This window comes from Megalops cyprinoides, chromosome 2 (assembly GCF_013368585.1).
Source record: "Megalops cyprinoides isolate fMegCyp1 chromosome 2, fMegCyp1.pri, whole genome shotgun sequence".
NCBI lineage: Eukaryota > Metazoa > Chordata > Actinopteri > Elopiformes > Megalopidae > Megalops > Megalops cyprinoides.
This window is the reverse complement of record NC_050584.1, coordinates 46,253,076-46,266,694: the sequence shown is the minus strand read 5'-3', so window position 1 is coordinate 46,266,694 and position 13,619 is coordinate 46,253,076. Positions and strand designations below refer to the sequence as shown.

At 45.0% G+C, this 13,619-nt stretch overlaps 1 protein-coding gene across 2 annotated transcripts; it reads right to left on the bottom strand.

Annotated features, from left to right (window-relative positions):
* Positions 1 to 2,122: 2,122 nt before the first annotated feature.
* dph5 (diphthamide biosynthesis 5) lies at positions 2,123 to 13,378 on the bottom strand. Of its 2 annotated transcripts, none has more exons than XM_036521604.1 (7): positions 13,311 to 13,378; positions 11,600 to 11,724; positions 8,615 to 8,723; positions 6,349 to 6,469; positions 4,505 to 4,544; positions 3,096 to 3,199; positions 2,123 to 2,379 (listed from the first exon to the last, which is right to left on the bottom strand). In XM_036521604.1, the coding sequence occupies exons 1-7, from the start codon at positions 13,371 to 13,373 to the stop codon at positions 2,144 to 2,146; spliced, it is 798 nt and encodes a 265-aa protein (XP_036377497.1). In that variant the 5' UTR covers positions 13,374 to 13,378; the 3' UTR covers positions 2,123 to 2,143. The 2 variants fall into 2 exon arrangements, with proteins under 2 accessions (XP_036377497.1, XP_036377496.1); XM_036521603.1 differs by lacking the exon at positions 13,311 to 13,378 and adding an exon at positions 13,029 to 13,302.
* Positions 13,379 to 13,619: the final 241 nt, after the last annotated feature.

Below are 13,619 nucleotides of genomic sequence, written 5' to 3'. Positions count from 1 at the left end.
CACATCCCGCCGAACTGCCATGGATTTTTATTTGTCATTTTTTTTATACATTGTGGATCCTTCCTTCCTGCCATCAAGATGGGGTTTTAATTCTCTGGTATGAGTGTGTGCACACGGGGCAAAGTTGATGAAATCCCACAACGGTACAAAAATGAATCAGTGCAGTCTCCTCTGTTTTTGTTTTTCAGTTCAGCCTCTGACACCACCACACAGATCTAGAAAGGAATGAATTCTAATCGGCCGTCTTATTGCACATAGCAGACCTCTTGAGCCAAACAGTATTTCATGGTTTCAAAAGTGCCTTTTTGATTAAATCATGGACAATCTGCAGTTTGTTTATGTGTGTGTGTATGTGCGTGTGTGTGTGTATGTGTGTGGAGTCAGTCTGTAGATTCAAACAAACAGAATCAAGTAGAACACTGTAACTAGAACCTAGTGTCAAACCGGAGGACAGAAGGCCTTCAGATCTGTGTTATGGTATTCCAATGCAAGGTTTTATCTAAGACCCAATTTTCCCCCTTTCGTGAGTTTTTTTTTCTCCCCCCAGATATTTGGAACGTTGAAAGAATTCCACTTGACCATTCTAAAATGTTAACATGTTCCCTGGACAGCACACCAGCTTGACAGAACCTCATAAACATCTGTATTTGACCCACTGAAAAGGAAAGATGGCGAAAACAGATGTGAAAAATGAAGTACACCCATGATTTCATCGCCCCGATTCGTCTTAATTTTTATTTAACAAGCCACGTTTGCAGTTGGCCAGTTGTATTTTTTTTTTTTTTGCAATGTAATAAACAACTTTACTGCACTTTCAAAGTCATTTCTGCTCATTTTTGTTAATGAGTGGCTAAGCAGGGAGTGGGAGGGCGCTAACATGGAGGCACTCAGTCACACCTTTGTGTGAAAGCCGTGGTAACAGCCCTTAAAAAGGCCACGTCTGTTTTTCACATTTCTGCACACTTATTTTCATATGGCTTTTTTATTTGCCTTTTGAGATTTTCTAAGGGTGACATAACTCTGCACCCAAGGCTATTGGTGAACTTGGGTAGAACTGTATGTTGCCTGGGTTTAAACTGTTATAAACTCGGGGACGACAGTTACAGCTGCGCACCGTTGCCCATTTCTGGCCAGCACAGTTTCACATCAGGTATTTAAGTTTTCCCCAGATTAAAGTCACTTGTGAAATTTGGAAACTACCGGGAAAATGTTGAAAATACTGTAAAAAAACAAACTGCAACAAGAGAAAATGGACAGAAAAAGCACATCCTTCACATTCGTGTCCTACAGCACGTTTCTCAGCCGCAGGAATGGCACCAAAAGCTACGATTTGATTAGATTTATATTATTCTGTAAAATGATTTAACCCTAAATGCAAGTGCCATTCACTGAAGTCTCCCCCCTCCTCTGTAAGAATGAGGCGTGACTGGGAACTGATTAAATGGTGTGTTGCACATTTCTTTCACTACCTGTTTTTCTGAGATCAGGCACATTCTGTGAAATCTTGACAGAGATGTGTTCAGTAAGAACACATCCAGCCGTAAACCAGTTCCACATGTTGGACACAAACTGCAGGAAACCAGTGGCTATAAAATGAGTTCCTGAATTATATGAATGATAAAAGGTCTCATCTTTAAAACATGACGCTCTGTTCAAGCTCACAGCGACGCATCTCTGAACATGAACGTACATGTATGCGTGTCTATGAACAAAATGTTCATGATCATACAATGTCAATACGGTAGACAATTTTGATTTATAGAGAGAGTTTTAGTTTTCCAAAATTACCAGTTTTCATTTTCTAATCTGAACCAGATGCTGTGGGCAGGGTATTTCTCTACGACCTCTTTTCATTTCCTTTTTTGTTATTGTAATTACGTTTTCTGACACATGATATAAAAGACTGCTGTACATGAAGGTAATTAAGAAAGTCTTGCAGCAAGTCTGGCCTCTCTGTCCAACCTGGCAAGCTTTACAGGGGTTTATTTGATCTACAGAAACACTTATGTAATTGCTGCGTCTCGCTCTGCCTGAACTCCACCTTCTAACCCGCAAAGATAATCCTCATCTTAGTTGAACTCTTTTGCCGCATCGCTCGGGTCCCACCCTGTCTTATCTGCCTCAGTCGGGGGAGCTCTGTTGCTTAGGAGGTGTATGTGGAGCTGTCCATTGTCTTCAGGTTGTCTAGCGCACCGGGTTGGACGGCGAAGAGGCGGAGCATGTCCAGCTCGAGTGGGTGCAGGTGACCCGTCACTATGAGGGAGTGCAGGGGTCCGCCCAGGTCACAGGCGGCCAGCTGGCGTAGCGTCCCCGCCCTGATCGCCTGGTCCCCGGCCCCCACCCTCGCCAGGCCCACGCACACTGTGTCCTCGGTGTAGGCTGCGGGAAAGGAGTAAAACATGCAGAGCGTCACAGCCGTTAAACTCCTCTGCTTAACGGTGAAGCTTATAAAATGCTAAATGCCCCCTCGGGCGTTTCTCAGCTCTGGTCCTAGAGACTCACTCTGCTGCTTTTAGGGCCAACTGGTCTTAATTAACCAGGTTTCACTGAGCTGTTGACTTGAATTTGACCTCACTCTACAATTACCTGCAAATAAGCTGGAGAAAACACAGTGTAGTTTATCAGTGAGATGAGGTGAGGAATAAATGAACAGTTCAGTCAGACCTAATCCACTGAAATGCAATGGGTTGTTGGGACTGGAGAGAATAGTGAGATATGTCGGTCAAAGCCTGCTGCCATGGGGAAGATAACCCTACTATTTAGTATCCTGGGATGAGAATTTCTGAGATCTTACACTACATCTGTAAGAGACAGGTGATCCGGGATCAATACAGGGAAGGAGATGGGGCTAAACCAAGTGTTCAGCCTTCAATGTGCTTCCTGGGTCCTCAGTCACCAGCACAGAACCTTGGCTTAACTTGTGCAACCTGACTGGACAAGCGAGTGTTGTGCACACAGGCTCTGGTCTGGGAGTGCTGTTGGCCTGGTCTGACACTGTTGCTCATTCAAGTTGAATGGATACACTTCTGTTCAATTGTGGTGGAAGTCGCTCTGGATAAGAGTGCCTGCTAAATGAATGTAACCGGGTCACTCACCTAAGGCCTCCTCCCTCTGCCGCCGGTTCTGCACGATCTCCAGGAGCTGCTCTGCCGCCTGGCTCACAGTCATGTACCTGGGAGGCTCGTAGATCTTTCGGCCCCTGAGCACAGAAGGGATAGAGGAGCTGAGAGGAGGCACTGATACCCCTCTGAGCTGGGAAGGGACAGAAGGGCTGAGAGGAAGCACTGATACCCCTCTGAGCAGGGAAGAGACAGAAGGGCTGAGAGGAAGCACTGATACCCCTCTGAGCAGGGAAGGGACAGAGGAGCTGAGAGGAGGCACTGATACCCCTCTGAGCAGGGAAGGGACAGAGGAGCTGAGAGGAGGCACTGATACCCCTCTGAGCAGGGAAGGGACAGAAGGGCTGAGAGGAGGCACTGATACCATTGTGCACTTGTGTGAGAGGAGGCTCTGATAACCCCCTGCCTTGTGCACCTTATGCCTTGCTACTGTGCTGTGTGTCACTTTTATCTCTGCATGTTTCTCTAAACTGTACACAGCTCATATTACTAATCACAGTTTAGGGCTATGAGAAGAAAAGAAGAAAACAAATCTCCGGTTCTTCTTTAGACTTGCTCTGCATTAATCAAAACTGCTAACACCTTCTGAGCCTAGGACAATTCTACACAAGGACCCTTAAGAATGTAATGAATGCCTAAGTGTAGTGGAAAGAGGCTGGGTCGTTTTTCACTTATAGGAAAGTGATCACTGCACAAACATTTAATTCTAACCAAAATCACGTAGCATACATTTATTCCGTTTCTTTATAATAGCATAACTGCTCTGAAAAATCTGGGAGAAATTATGTCTCTTTTCACTGTATATGAGAATTATGCTTTGGCTTCCCCCACCCTTACTGGTATATATGACTCAATTCTAAACTGTTTACCTTTTTCATGGATTGAGTTACAAGCTGACTGAGTCCACTCCCACTGAGAAATGAACTACCTTATACCGCCAAGTTAGAGACCAGTTTGCACACCCGCAAATGGGTAAACTGAATACTAACATCATGTAAAACGCATCATCTTCCCCTTAGGAACCACTGTATCCGTTGAAAGCAACAGCGTAGAAGGAAGGGAGTGTTTGCGCTCAATTAGAAAGCGTCTTGAAAAACTCTTGGAAAGTGAAAACGCAGAAAGGGTTCGCAGAATTCCTTGGAGCCGGCCCAAAGACAGCAGTGACAGCCAATCCGCTGTCCAAGCCAAACACATCTTCCCCTGCCATCTCCTAACTCACTGACGTGGATCCCCTCCAACTGTGTACATAAATGTACGTTAAGTGAATGCCTGCAATAAACCTCAAATCGCCCTCAATTCGAAGCTCTGCTTTACAAAAGCGCCTGACAAGATATAAATCAGAAACCGGATTCCCTGCGCAGGGGAAAATGTGAGAGGGGACTTACCTCAGTAAATTCTCCATCGACTGCTCTTTCACTTTGATATCTGGAAAACAGAAGCGGTTTAAGAGTTGTATGATAAACGTTTAGTTTGTCTTTTTAAGTCTAGACTTTTTCCCCCGTTTTCCGCGGGCCATCTGTAACCACAACGGCCATGGAGGGACCCTCATTCTGGGTCTTTTCATGCCAGCTCTTCTCTTTAGGTGCAATGTGCGCACACGTGTGCTTTCACCAACACATATCATTTATCCTTGATTTCACCATTTTAAAAAGATACTGTACCTTCAAACCACCAAATTTCAACACTGAACATAATGAAATGTAGAATGTCACTGAAACTACTGACATAAATATGTACCAGTCGAAAGTTTGGACACACCTGATTAAGATAACGAGAAGCATGAATTCAAAGACACTTTTATCTAAAGACTTAAATACTTGAAATTTGTTTCTTAGACAAATATAATTAGTGAAGTTAATGCCTATGTATGAATCTTTCCAAAAAAAATTGGCTACTTGGAAGAATCTAAAATAAATAATATTTATATATTATACAGTTTTGACTTGTTTAGCACTTTCTTGATCACTGCACAATTCCATTTGTGTTATTTCATAGCTTTGATGTCTTTACTGTTATTCTAAAATGTGGAACATAGTAAAAGTAAAGAAAAACCCTTCTGGGAGTAGGTGTGTCCAAGCCTTTGACTAGTACTGTATATACTTACCAAAACATAAATCCCCTGCTGATGACAGTCAGCCTTATCATTATTTTCATGGTTTGTTTCTGTCTTTGTCATGCAGATGGGCAGTCCCCACGTTGCTCACTGAAGTGATTTATAAGCCAATCAGTGCGGCCTGCACGGCGTCTGAGAGGAGCGGCGCGCGTGTCTGCCTTTTGTTCTCTCTGATGGCCATTGTCTTTGATGTGCACCCCTCCCTTCCAGGGGGGGGGAGGTGATGCTGCTAATCCCAAGCTCTCACTGGCCACTGATGAATAATGAGGTCAATGATGGCGCGCTCACGCACTCAACCCCCCCCCCCACCCCCCAGCTGGGGACGCACCTGGGGACACACTGGGACTCGCCCCCCCTCGGTGCAGAGGGGCAATAAGGAGGCGAGTTTGCCCTTCAGCTCCCCTCTTCATTATTCTGAATTGCGGGGGACGTCGTCACCAGGGGAGCCCCGCCCGTGATTCAGAGGGGACACAGCCAGCTCTTGTGCTCGGGAACTAAATCTCAACCCGCGCAGGCAGAGGTAAATTATGAGCATTCTGACCATCTGCCTCCTCTGTATGTAACAAGGGCCTCCTCCCCGCTAAAGAAACACACTTGCAGCACCTCTTTTGTGGATCTGAATGAGGCTAGTTTAATATGCAGCTGCGGGACGCCGCAGTGGGGAAACGCTTGCTTTGCAGTTTTGTGGAAACAGTCGTAACCCGGGTCTGGGTCGGTCCCTGGGGTTGGCTGTGCGTGTGATGGATAGGGGAGGCTAGCGCTCACAGCTCCAGTCAAACTCAGCCCAGGCAATCTGTCATTGCAGAGTCCTGCGTTTTTTTTTCCCCCCTACCCGGAGCGGTAACATCAGACACTGGAACTGTGGCTGAGGAGAAGCCAGGGGAGGAAAAGGAGGGAAAATGGAGCCAGGGGACCGGATGGAGATCCAATCCATCACAGGTGCGCCGATACCCAGCGGTCCTTTACCTCACAGATCTGTGGTTCACGTCATGTTATTAACACAGGTGTGCTGAGGTCCATATGCTGACTCCCTACACACTGCACAGGGTAATAGATCCTTATGGGTGGGTGAGGATGACTACCTGTTCAGCGGTCAGAAGCAGGAGTGACACTCACCCAGCAGACACAATGTGTGCATCCCGCTCTCGCGGTTCCTCTGGATTTTGTCATAGAAGCTCTCCGGTTTCCAGGTGTCTGTCCAGAACACAACGGACACCGTCTCTCCAAAGTTGTACAGCTGGAAAAAGAATGCACAAAAAGGGCGACTTATTTTTTTTCCCCCACATAACTCACTTGTTCGGCTGTCGTGTGGTCCACACGGTCAGCGATTAAGTCATAGTTTTTGGGAGTGGCAGATTTCTCAGAATACGTTTTCTCAGTCCACAGGGTGCCGGCACGTTGAGTAATCCGTTTCTGTACGTGGAGCTGTGAAACCTGGGTAATGTCACTTGTGCCCAGCGGCTGGGACTCGTAATCTCACCAGTCTCATGAAGCAACGCAAATCTCGACGCAATCAGACGCTGGAACTTCTGCATTCTGCTACAGGGGCTGATTCTGGGGAGTTGGCTCCTACCCTGTGTGCCGTTTACACCTCTTTCCTCCAGAGGTGATGGAACCCCCAAGCGGGAGAATCTGAAAGCTGACAGCACACCCCGCACGTGACCGGGGGCCCTTTGTCCGACGAGCCAAAAATGTAAACAGAGAGAGCCATCTGGAGAAGGCCGCCTGCTGCAGTGTGCTGCGGCCCTCCAGGTCTCGTCATATGAAAAAGCAGGGTCCATTAGTCACTTCTGTCAAAAGCGCTCCGTCGACTGTTTACTTGGGAAGGTGTTCTTTGTTAAAGGCAGCTTCCCAAAACCGTACCTAAATGTGTAGGCTATTTTTCTTTGTGGTTGTGATGAATGGGGAGGAACTGACAGACGGGCTCAGGAGTGTGGAGTTACCGCCTTGGAATGCTGATAGCGGAAACTGGGGGCAAAGCATACGTCTTCATACAGAAAACTCACCTAAAAAGAATTTAATTCGGACATCAGTCCAAACCAGATTTCTAGAGGTATACATTAGTTCTGGTAAATGCTCTATTTTCTATTGACTATTTGGGTCAATTTGCGGTTTGCTTATTTGTTGATTCTCGCTTGAGTGTCAGTCTGCGTCCACGTGAGGGTGGGTCCGTGCTTTGTTTGTGTGTGAAAGTGTGTGTGTGTGTGTTGTTTTTTGGGGGGGGGGGGGGGGTTAGTGAGCAGGATAGCTGCTGCAGACACTGCCATCGCAAAGCGCCCCAGACAAGGTGCTTCCTGTTATTCACTGCGAGTGACGTCACGCGGCAGAGGAACTACACGGCATTCTCTCTGGCGCTGCCAGAAAACATGCGCCAGGATGATCACGGACATCAGCGCGGCGAGCGCATGACACGCTCTGACCCCTCTTCTCCGATATCGCAGCTGCGGCGCTGAGCTGGGCTCACTGGCTCTGTCAGTACTGCTATCTGCTGAGCCAGAAAAAGCCATAGGTGATCAGATCTACCAAAATACAAACGGAAACAAAACCAGATCAACAGAATAGATAGACACGGGGGAGCGCACGCTCGTTTTATTTCCTGTCTGAATAAGGCAGATATAGATTTGCAGACAGGAAAGTGCTTGCTCAGGCAAACGCAACTTGACCTGGCCCACCCCCATACAAATGGTGCATGCTTAATTACAGAGGCAAATCCCGCTCCTCTGTTCCCGCCTGCCGACGGCTCTTTGTGCGAGAGAGCCGGGCCGGCCAATCGCGTCCAATTAATGTGTCTGATGTGCACCCAAGGAGCGGCGGTAATGGCGGACCCGGTATGCCGCGGTCCCCCAACGCTCTGCGCGGTATAAAAAGGCCAGCTGAGCTCTGCCAGTGGCCTGAGATCACACACAGACACTGCGGCGCGTAGGCTAGCTGCACCATCAGGGCCTCAGTGCTCACTGACAGGTCAATTCACTGGCCCCCTTATTAATGGGTGGGCCCATGCGGGGAGAGCTCCAGAGCTGCCTTGCTTACTTCCCAGCTCCTACTTTTTCACCAGAATAGAAACCGTTGACGGGCAGCGCTGACGAGAGGATTTGGAGTCCCAATTATGATGTGACCGTTACGTTACAATTTCATTGCAAAATGCAGTAGATACATTACATGCATTTAGCAAGCGCTCCTATCCAGAGCAACTTCCAGCACAATAAAACATAAGAGTATTCATTCAAGTTAAATGAGCAGCAGTGTCAGACCAGACTACCAACACTCCCTTACCAGTGATCTAGATATAGACCTACAGATCTCTGGATATACAAAAATGGCTACGAATTGGTATTGATCACCAGGAGTTTTAGAATCCCAAAAAATAAATCGGAGGCTCTACCTGAAGTCCACAGCATCCAACCGCATTCAAGATGGAGGCGTTGTGGATGACCTTGTACTGTATCCCAGCATTCACTGCTCTAAGGACTAGGTCACTGTGGGTGGTGGCCCTTGAGACAAAAAACAAACAAACAAAAAAAAACTGACACACAAAACTTACACAATACCCATAATCAATTACAGTCCATTGTATTGTAACAGCAGGTCTTTCAATACAATTATGATCATCATTATTATTCCATTCGATAGCTCTTTTTCGGTTGTTTCAAAAACCTTGCTTGAGCTGGCAATATGGCCCCGGCTTACACGGGAATTAAGTACCTGTTTATTGGTTACTGCTCTCTAGAGCTGCAATGCAGTGTGAAATGGAAGAAAAACTCCATCTTGGCTCGAAGGTTTCGTCCTTGGCCTCCCGATATGTCATTAAGTTTATTAAAACCGAGCAGCCTTCCGAGCGCTCCGTGACCATGACGGAAAAGGAACGCTCGGGCGAGCCACTCATTCATGTGGGCCTCGGTGGTTTTGGACGGAAAAATCGCTGAGCCCGGCGTTCTGCTGCTCCTCGCCGTGACTCTCGCGTCGAGCGCGATTCAAGTGGTTCTAGCAGATGGGGCGCGGCGCAATCAGCGGAATCTTTCCAGAGAGCTTTCTGAGTGTTTACGCAGCGCTCCGCAGTCCGAGCCGGGTCACACTCATTTCTTTCCTGTGACCAAACTGCAATTGGACCTGAAGCAAACTGCAGTAAAAACCACTCTGTTGAGCCCTGCGGTGTTCTGCTCGACGTCTTCCAAACCGAAATTTTTTATTTCTTAGTTTTTTGTTTGTTATTCATTTAACATGGTTCCTGTTTCAGCCCTGACATGTTGACGGGGGCCATCAGCAGCCCTGTTACCTTTATGGATGGGCACAGTGAAAGCATCCGCTCACAATGCGCCAACACAATCATTCCCAGAGTTCACCAGCATAATCTTGGCTTCCCATGGGAAGCAACGGAACCTCTGTCTTTTTTGTTATACGTGGATATGAGGTTTTGAGTAATGCGTTATAATAATGTGCATTATAACTATTCAGCTGTTTCACATTAATTAAATGCAATTAAATCATTTTATCTTGACAGAGGTCACGTTGATGAGCAGACATGTCAGTTCTCAGAGTCAGTTAAGGCTCTTTTTCTGAGCACAGGGTGAGACCAATGACGTGGGATCGTGCCCAGCTGTGTCATCTGCTGACAATGACTGGGAGCCCATGGCAGCGGAACAAATAGGCTTTGTTCCACCGGAGTAGGGCAAGTTTTTCGTCGCACCATTCTTGGCACCCTGCAGCTCATTCAGGCACCTGTGAAAATTGGTTGACACTGATGTGCATTTGCAATGGAGGATTGTATTCACTACATATGGCGGAGGTTGTTTCAGTGTTTCAGACGAGCCTAATGTACAACTGCCATTTACAAAACATCAGGTTAAAAAAAAAAGAAAAAAACAAAAGTGTTTGCATTTGATGTGGTAGTTATCTGCTTTTTCATACTGTCTTGGTGTCGAAATTATGTAGAAGGGATAACTGGTAACCTGTTCAGACTGTAAATTACATTACATTACATTATTGGCATTTAATAGTGACTTACCTGGGTTACAATTTTTTATGTGTTATCCATTTATACAGCTGAACATTTACTGAGCCAATTCTGGGTGAAGTACCTTGCCCAAGGGTACAACAGCAGTACCCCATCGGGGAATCGAACCAGCAACCTTTCTGCATTAATTAAGGGTGGCCACAATGGTACAAAGGTGGCTACAACGGAACAGAACAACAAGCTGTGAACAAGAGGACTGAAAGTTCTCATGCTGCTGCTACATACGCCAAGTATCTGTGACTGTCACATTACATCAGATCCCCTTGTGAGTCAGAGGGGTGGCTGAGCTCAGGTTAAGGGGGTGATGTAACCTGTCACACATCAACCCTGGTGAAACTCTAGCCAATAGAAAACACAGCCAGGAGCCAAAAATACCCAATGTCTTAAGAGCACAGCTCATTTTTGCAACTGGTATGTAGGTGGATGGATTAAGTCAGCACATCGTCACTTACCGTTTTGAGGGGTTTCCAAGTTAAGATACAAACTTTCGATTTTATAGCCATTGTCATTCATATAGCTTGCAATATACCAGTAAATGCACAACGCTGGGTGAAGATTTAATTTGTGCAGTCTGTATCATTAGTACAGTCAACTTTCAATACAGGTGCATTAAGTGGTTGCTGTTTTACATACTAAAAGAGGAGTGAATTAGAAAATGAATTTTCTGAGCTGTCTAGAGTTGTGATTAACTGGTAAACATTCCACGGACAATGAAATACCTTTATTATCACACCACAGCCTGTGTAGCTGATGCATTAAACTGTATGAAGGACTTTCTCTTCATTTCTCACATTTCTCTTCATTTTATGATAGCAAAACTTCACTATAGTCTGTATCAACAATTTTGTTTTCACAGACTGTTGCAATGACATACACTGGTTTTTACAACCATGAGACAGTAGCTGTAATTAATTAAAAAGCTGTAATTATTATTCTTTTATTGTAATCCCTGTTTGTGTCTTCTATATTGTTTCTGTTATTGTCAAAATTAATTTGAATTCTTTGTATAATATTCTGTGGCCATGCCATTGTGTACTTTGGTTACAAGCCCGTTTGTACTGGTGCCCTTTTGCTGAGCTTACTGTATCTACAAGCTTCCTGACAAAATCACTGGAGCCTGCCATGTTTTTGTCTGAACTTCCTCAGTCTGCAGCGGACCTCCAATCTGAGCAGTCACCTGTGTCATGCCATTTAAAATGTAGCCACTGGGCAGTACGCCAATCATAAGTCTAACTCTATGCAACAGCAGTGGTGAGACCTGCTCTATTTATCCCGATACTGCAGAATCTATAGAACTTGGGAACAACATGAACAGTGCAAGGTTGGCCCCCACAGGCAGAGTCCTGTCCTCCTTACCCAAACGGGTCACCCACCACCAGAAAGGCAACGTCGCTGGTATCCGCCCCCTTCAGGATTTCGTCAGCCTCCTGCTCCACCATGTCCCGATCTGCAAGGATCAGCTCACGTCCATAAAACTCCTCCTGAAGGTGATCAAACACAACATCCCAACATTTTACTGATCAACACTAACCATGGTTCAGCTTAGACAAACTGTGTTTCATGCGGCACTGGACGGAATGGAACAGGAAAAAGAGGAAAATGGACACTTTAAATCAAGCGGGGATGCTAAGGCCACCATGCTCACTGACTTTGTTGGTTATTCATACCATCTGTGACCATGCTTACAGACGTTAACACTAAATCCATATACCACTGCCACATATTCCGCAATGCAAAGACCATACTGTGGTTGCTACGTTTTAGTGTCATTTGCTGATATATGCAGGATTACAGATGTCATCTTGCACCACAAAGTTAAGGACATACTGGCAGTAGGCAGTATCTCCACTTGTAAACAAACCATCTGCTGATGTAACACAACAGAAATTAGGTGATCTAGGCAGCCTGTCTTTTTTTCACACAGCCTAGTAAGTGTTAGAGATTTCATTAAAAATAATTTCTTTTCCCTCTTTTTTCAAAGAAACTGCATGGAAAGTATACCTGTATACTTTCAAGTCAACTTTCAGTTCACATTTACTTTACTTTAAAACTTGGTTTTAATCCAAACTGGGCTATAGGGGTGAGAATTGGGCAATTTTAAGTACACTGCTCAGCAGCAATGCCTCACCTCAGGATTGAACCAGCAACCTTTAGGTACAATCTTATTAATCTTATCACTCTTACTGGTTATACACTTTCATCATTTATGTATGATAATTAAAAAGGAAACCCATTTCACGAATTAACATAAAATCAAATAAAATGTCTTTGTGTATAGCTATGTTTAAGTTCAATACTTCAAAATCCACCTGTTTCAATTTCAGTCAGGGACTACGACATGAAAGGTTAAGGAAGGTTCCAAGATCCAAATAAGAAGACTGATGGATGTCGACTGAGCAAGAGATCATTTAGATCTTTAGAATCGTCAGATCAGCAGAAGGTGTGAGATCAAACGATTGCGTAAGAATTGGTCCGAAATTAAATAAAACTTTAAAGGACAATTATTATGCGTAAACGTAACATTTTTGCTACAATATGATATGGCAGTAAACTATGTATTGCCATTTGTTCCCGCACTTCAAATTAATGGGCATCTGCTCAACAGCTGGTCTAGCTAACAACTACTAGCTCTAGCCCGCTACCTACCTACCAGCTGTTAACATGACAGACTGAATGTTAAAACAGGAATATGTCATAAACCCAATTTAAGTATAGGCAGCCACGGTATACTAACCATATATTGACCGGCTATTTTATCAACAAATAAAATAAAGGGTCAACCTACCAACGCCTCTTTCCCGACAGTCAGTATGGATGTATATGCTTCCAGGTAGACGCGACTGCATTGTTTAACAATTTCGAGTCCCTTTACAGTAATGTCTTTCGTATCTCCTAACCCAAGACCAATTAGGTAGAGCATGGCGATAAAATAGCCAGATATCTATCTTACTTTGCAGTCCGAAAACCAGCCTATCAGATTACTATGGTCTACGTACAGCTACGGCACTCCTAGTTATTTTTTAACGTACGCCACTGGCATAACTAATCAAATGACAATATTACAGACCCCATATGAATTGTGAATTACTCGTCTGTGTACTGCAGTTAGCCACCGGCTTTCACCGTTCATAACATGCTGCTTTTACTGACCGAAATACGTCTTGCCGTATAGCAGACGATTTTACGACACAGTCGCGGTCTTGCGAAGTCAGGTCAGACCGTAGGATAATGCCTTTCGCTTATATTTTCAGTCACTCCTCATAAAAGTCAAAACCGATATAAACACGGTGGGATCAGAATAAAAATATCAGTTTTTAAAGTTAATTACGTAGCACACAACCAATAAATGCAGTTTTTTTGTTTGTTACTCATTAGC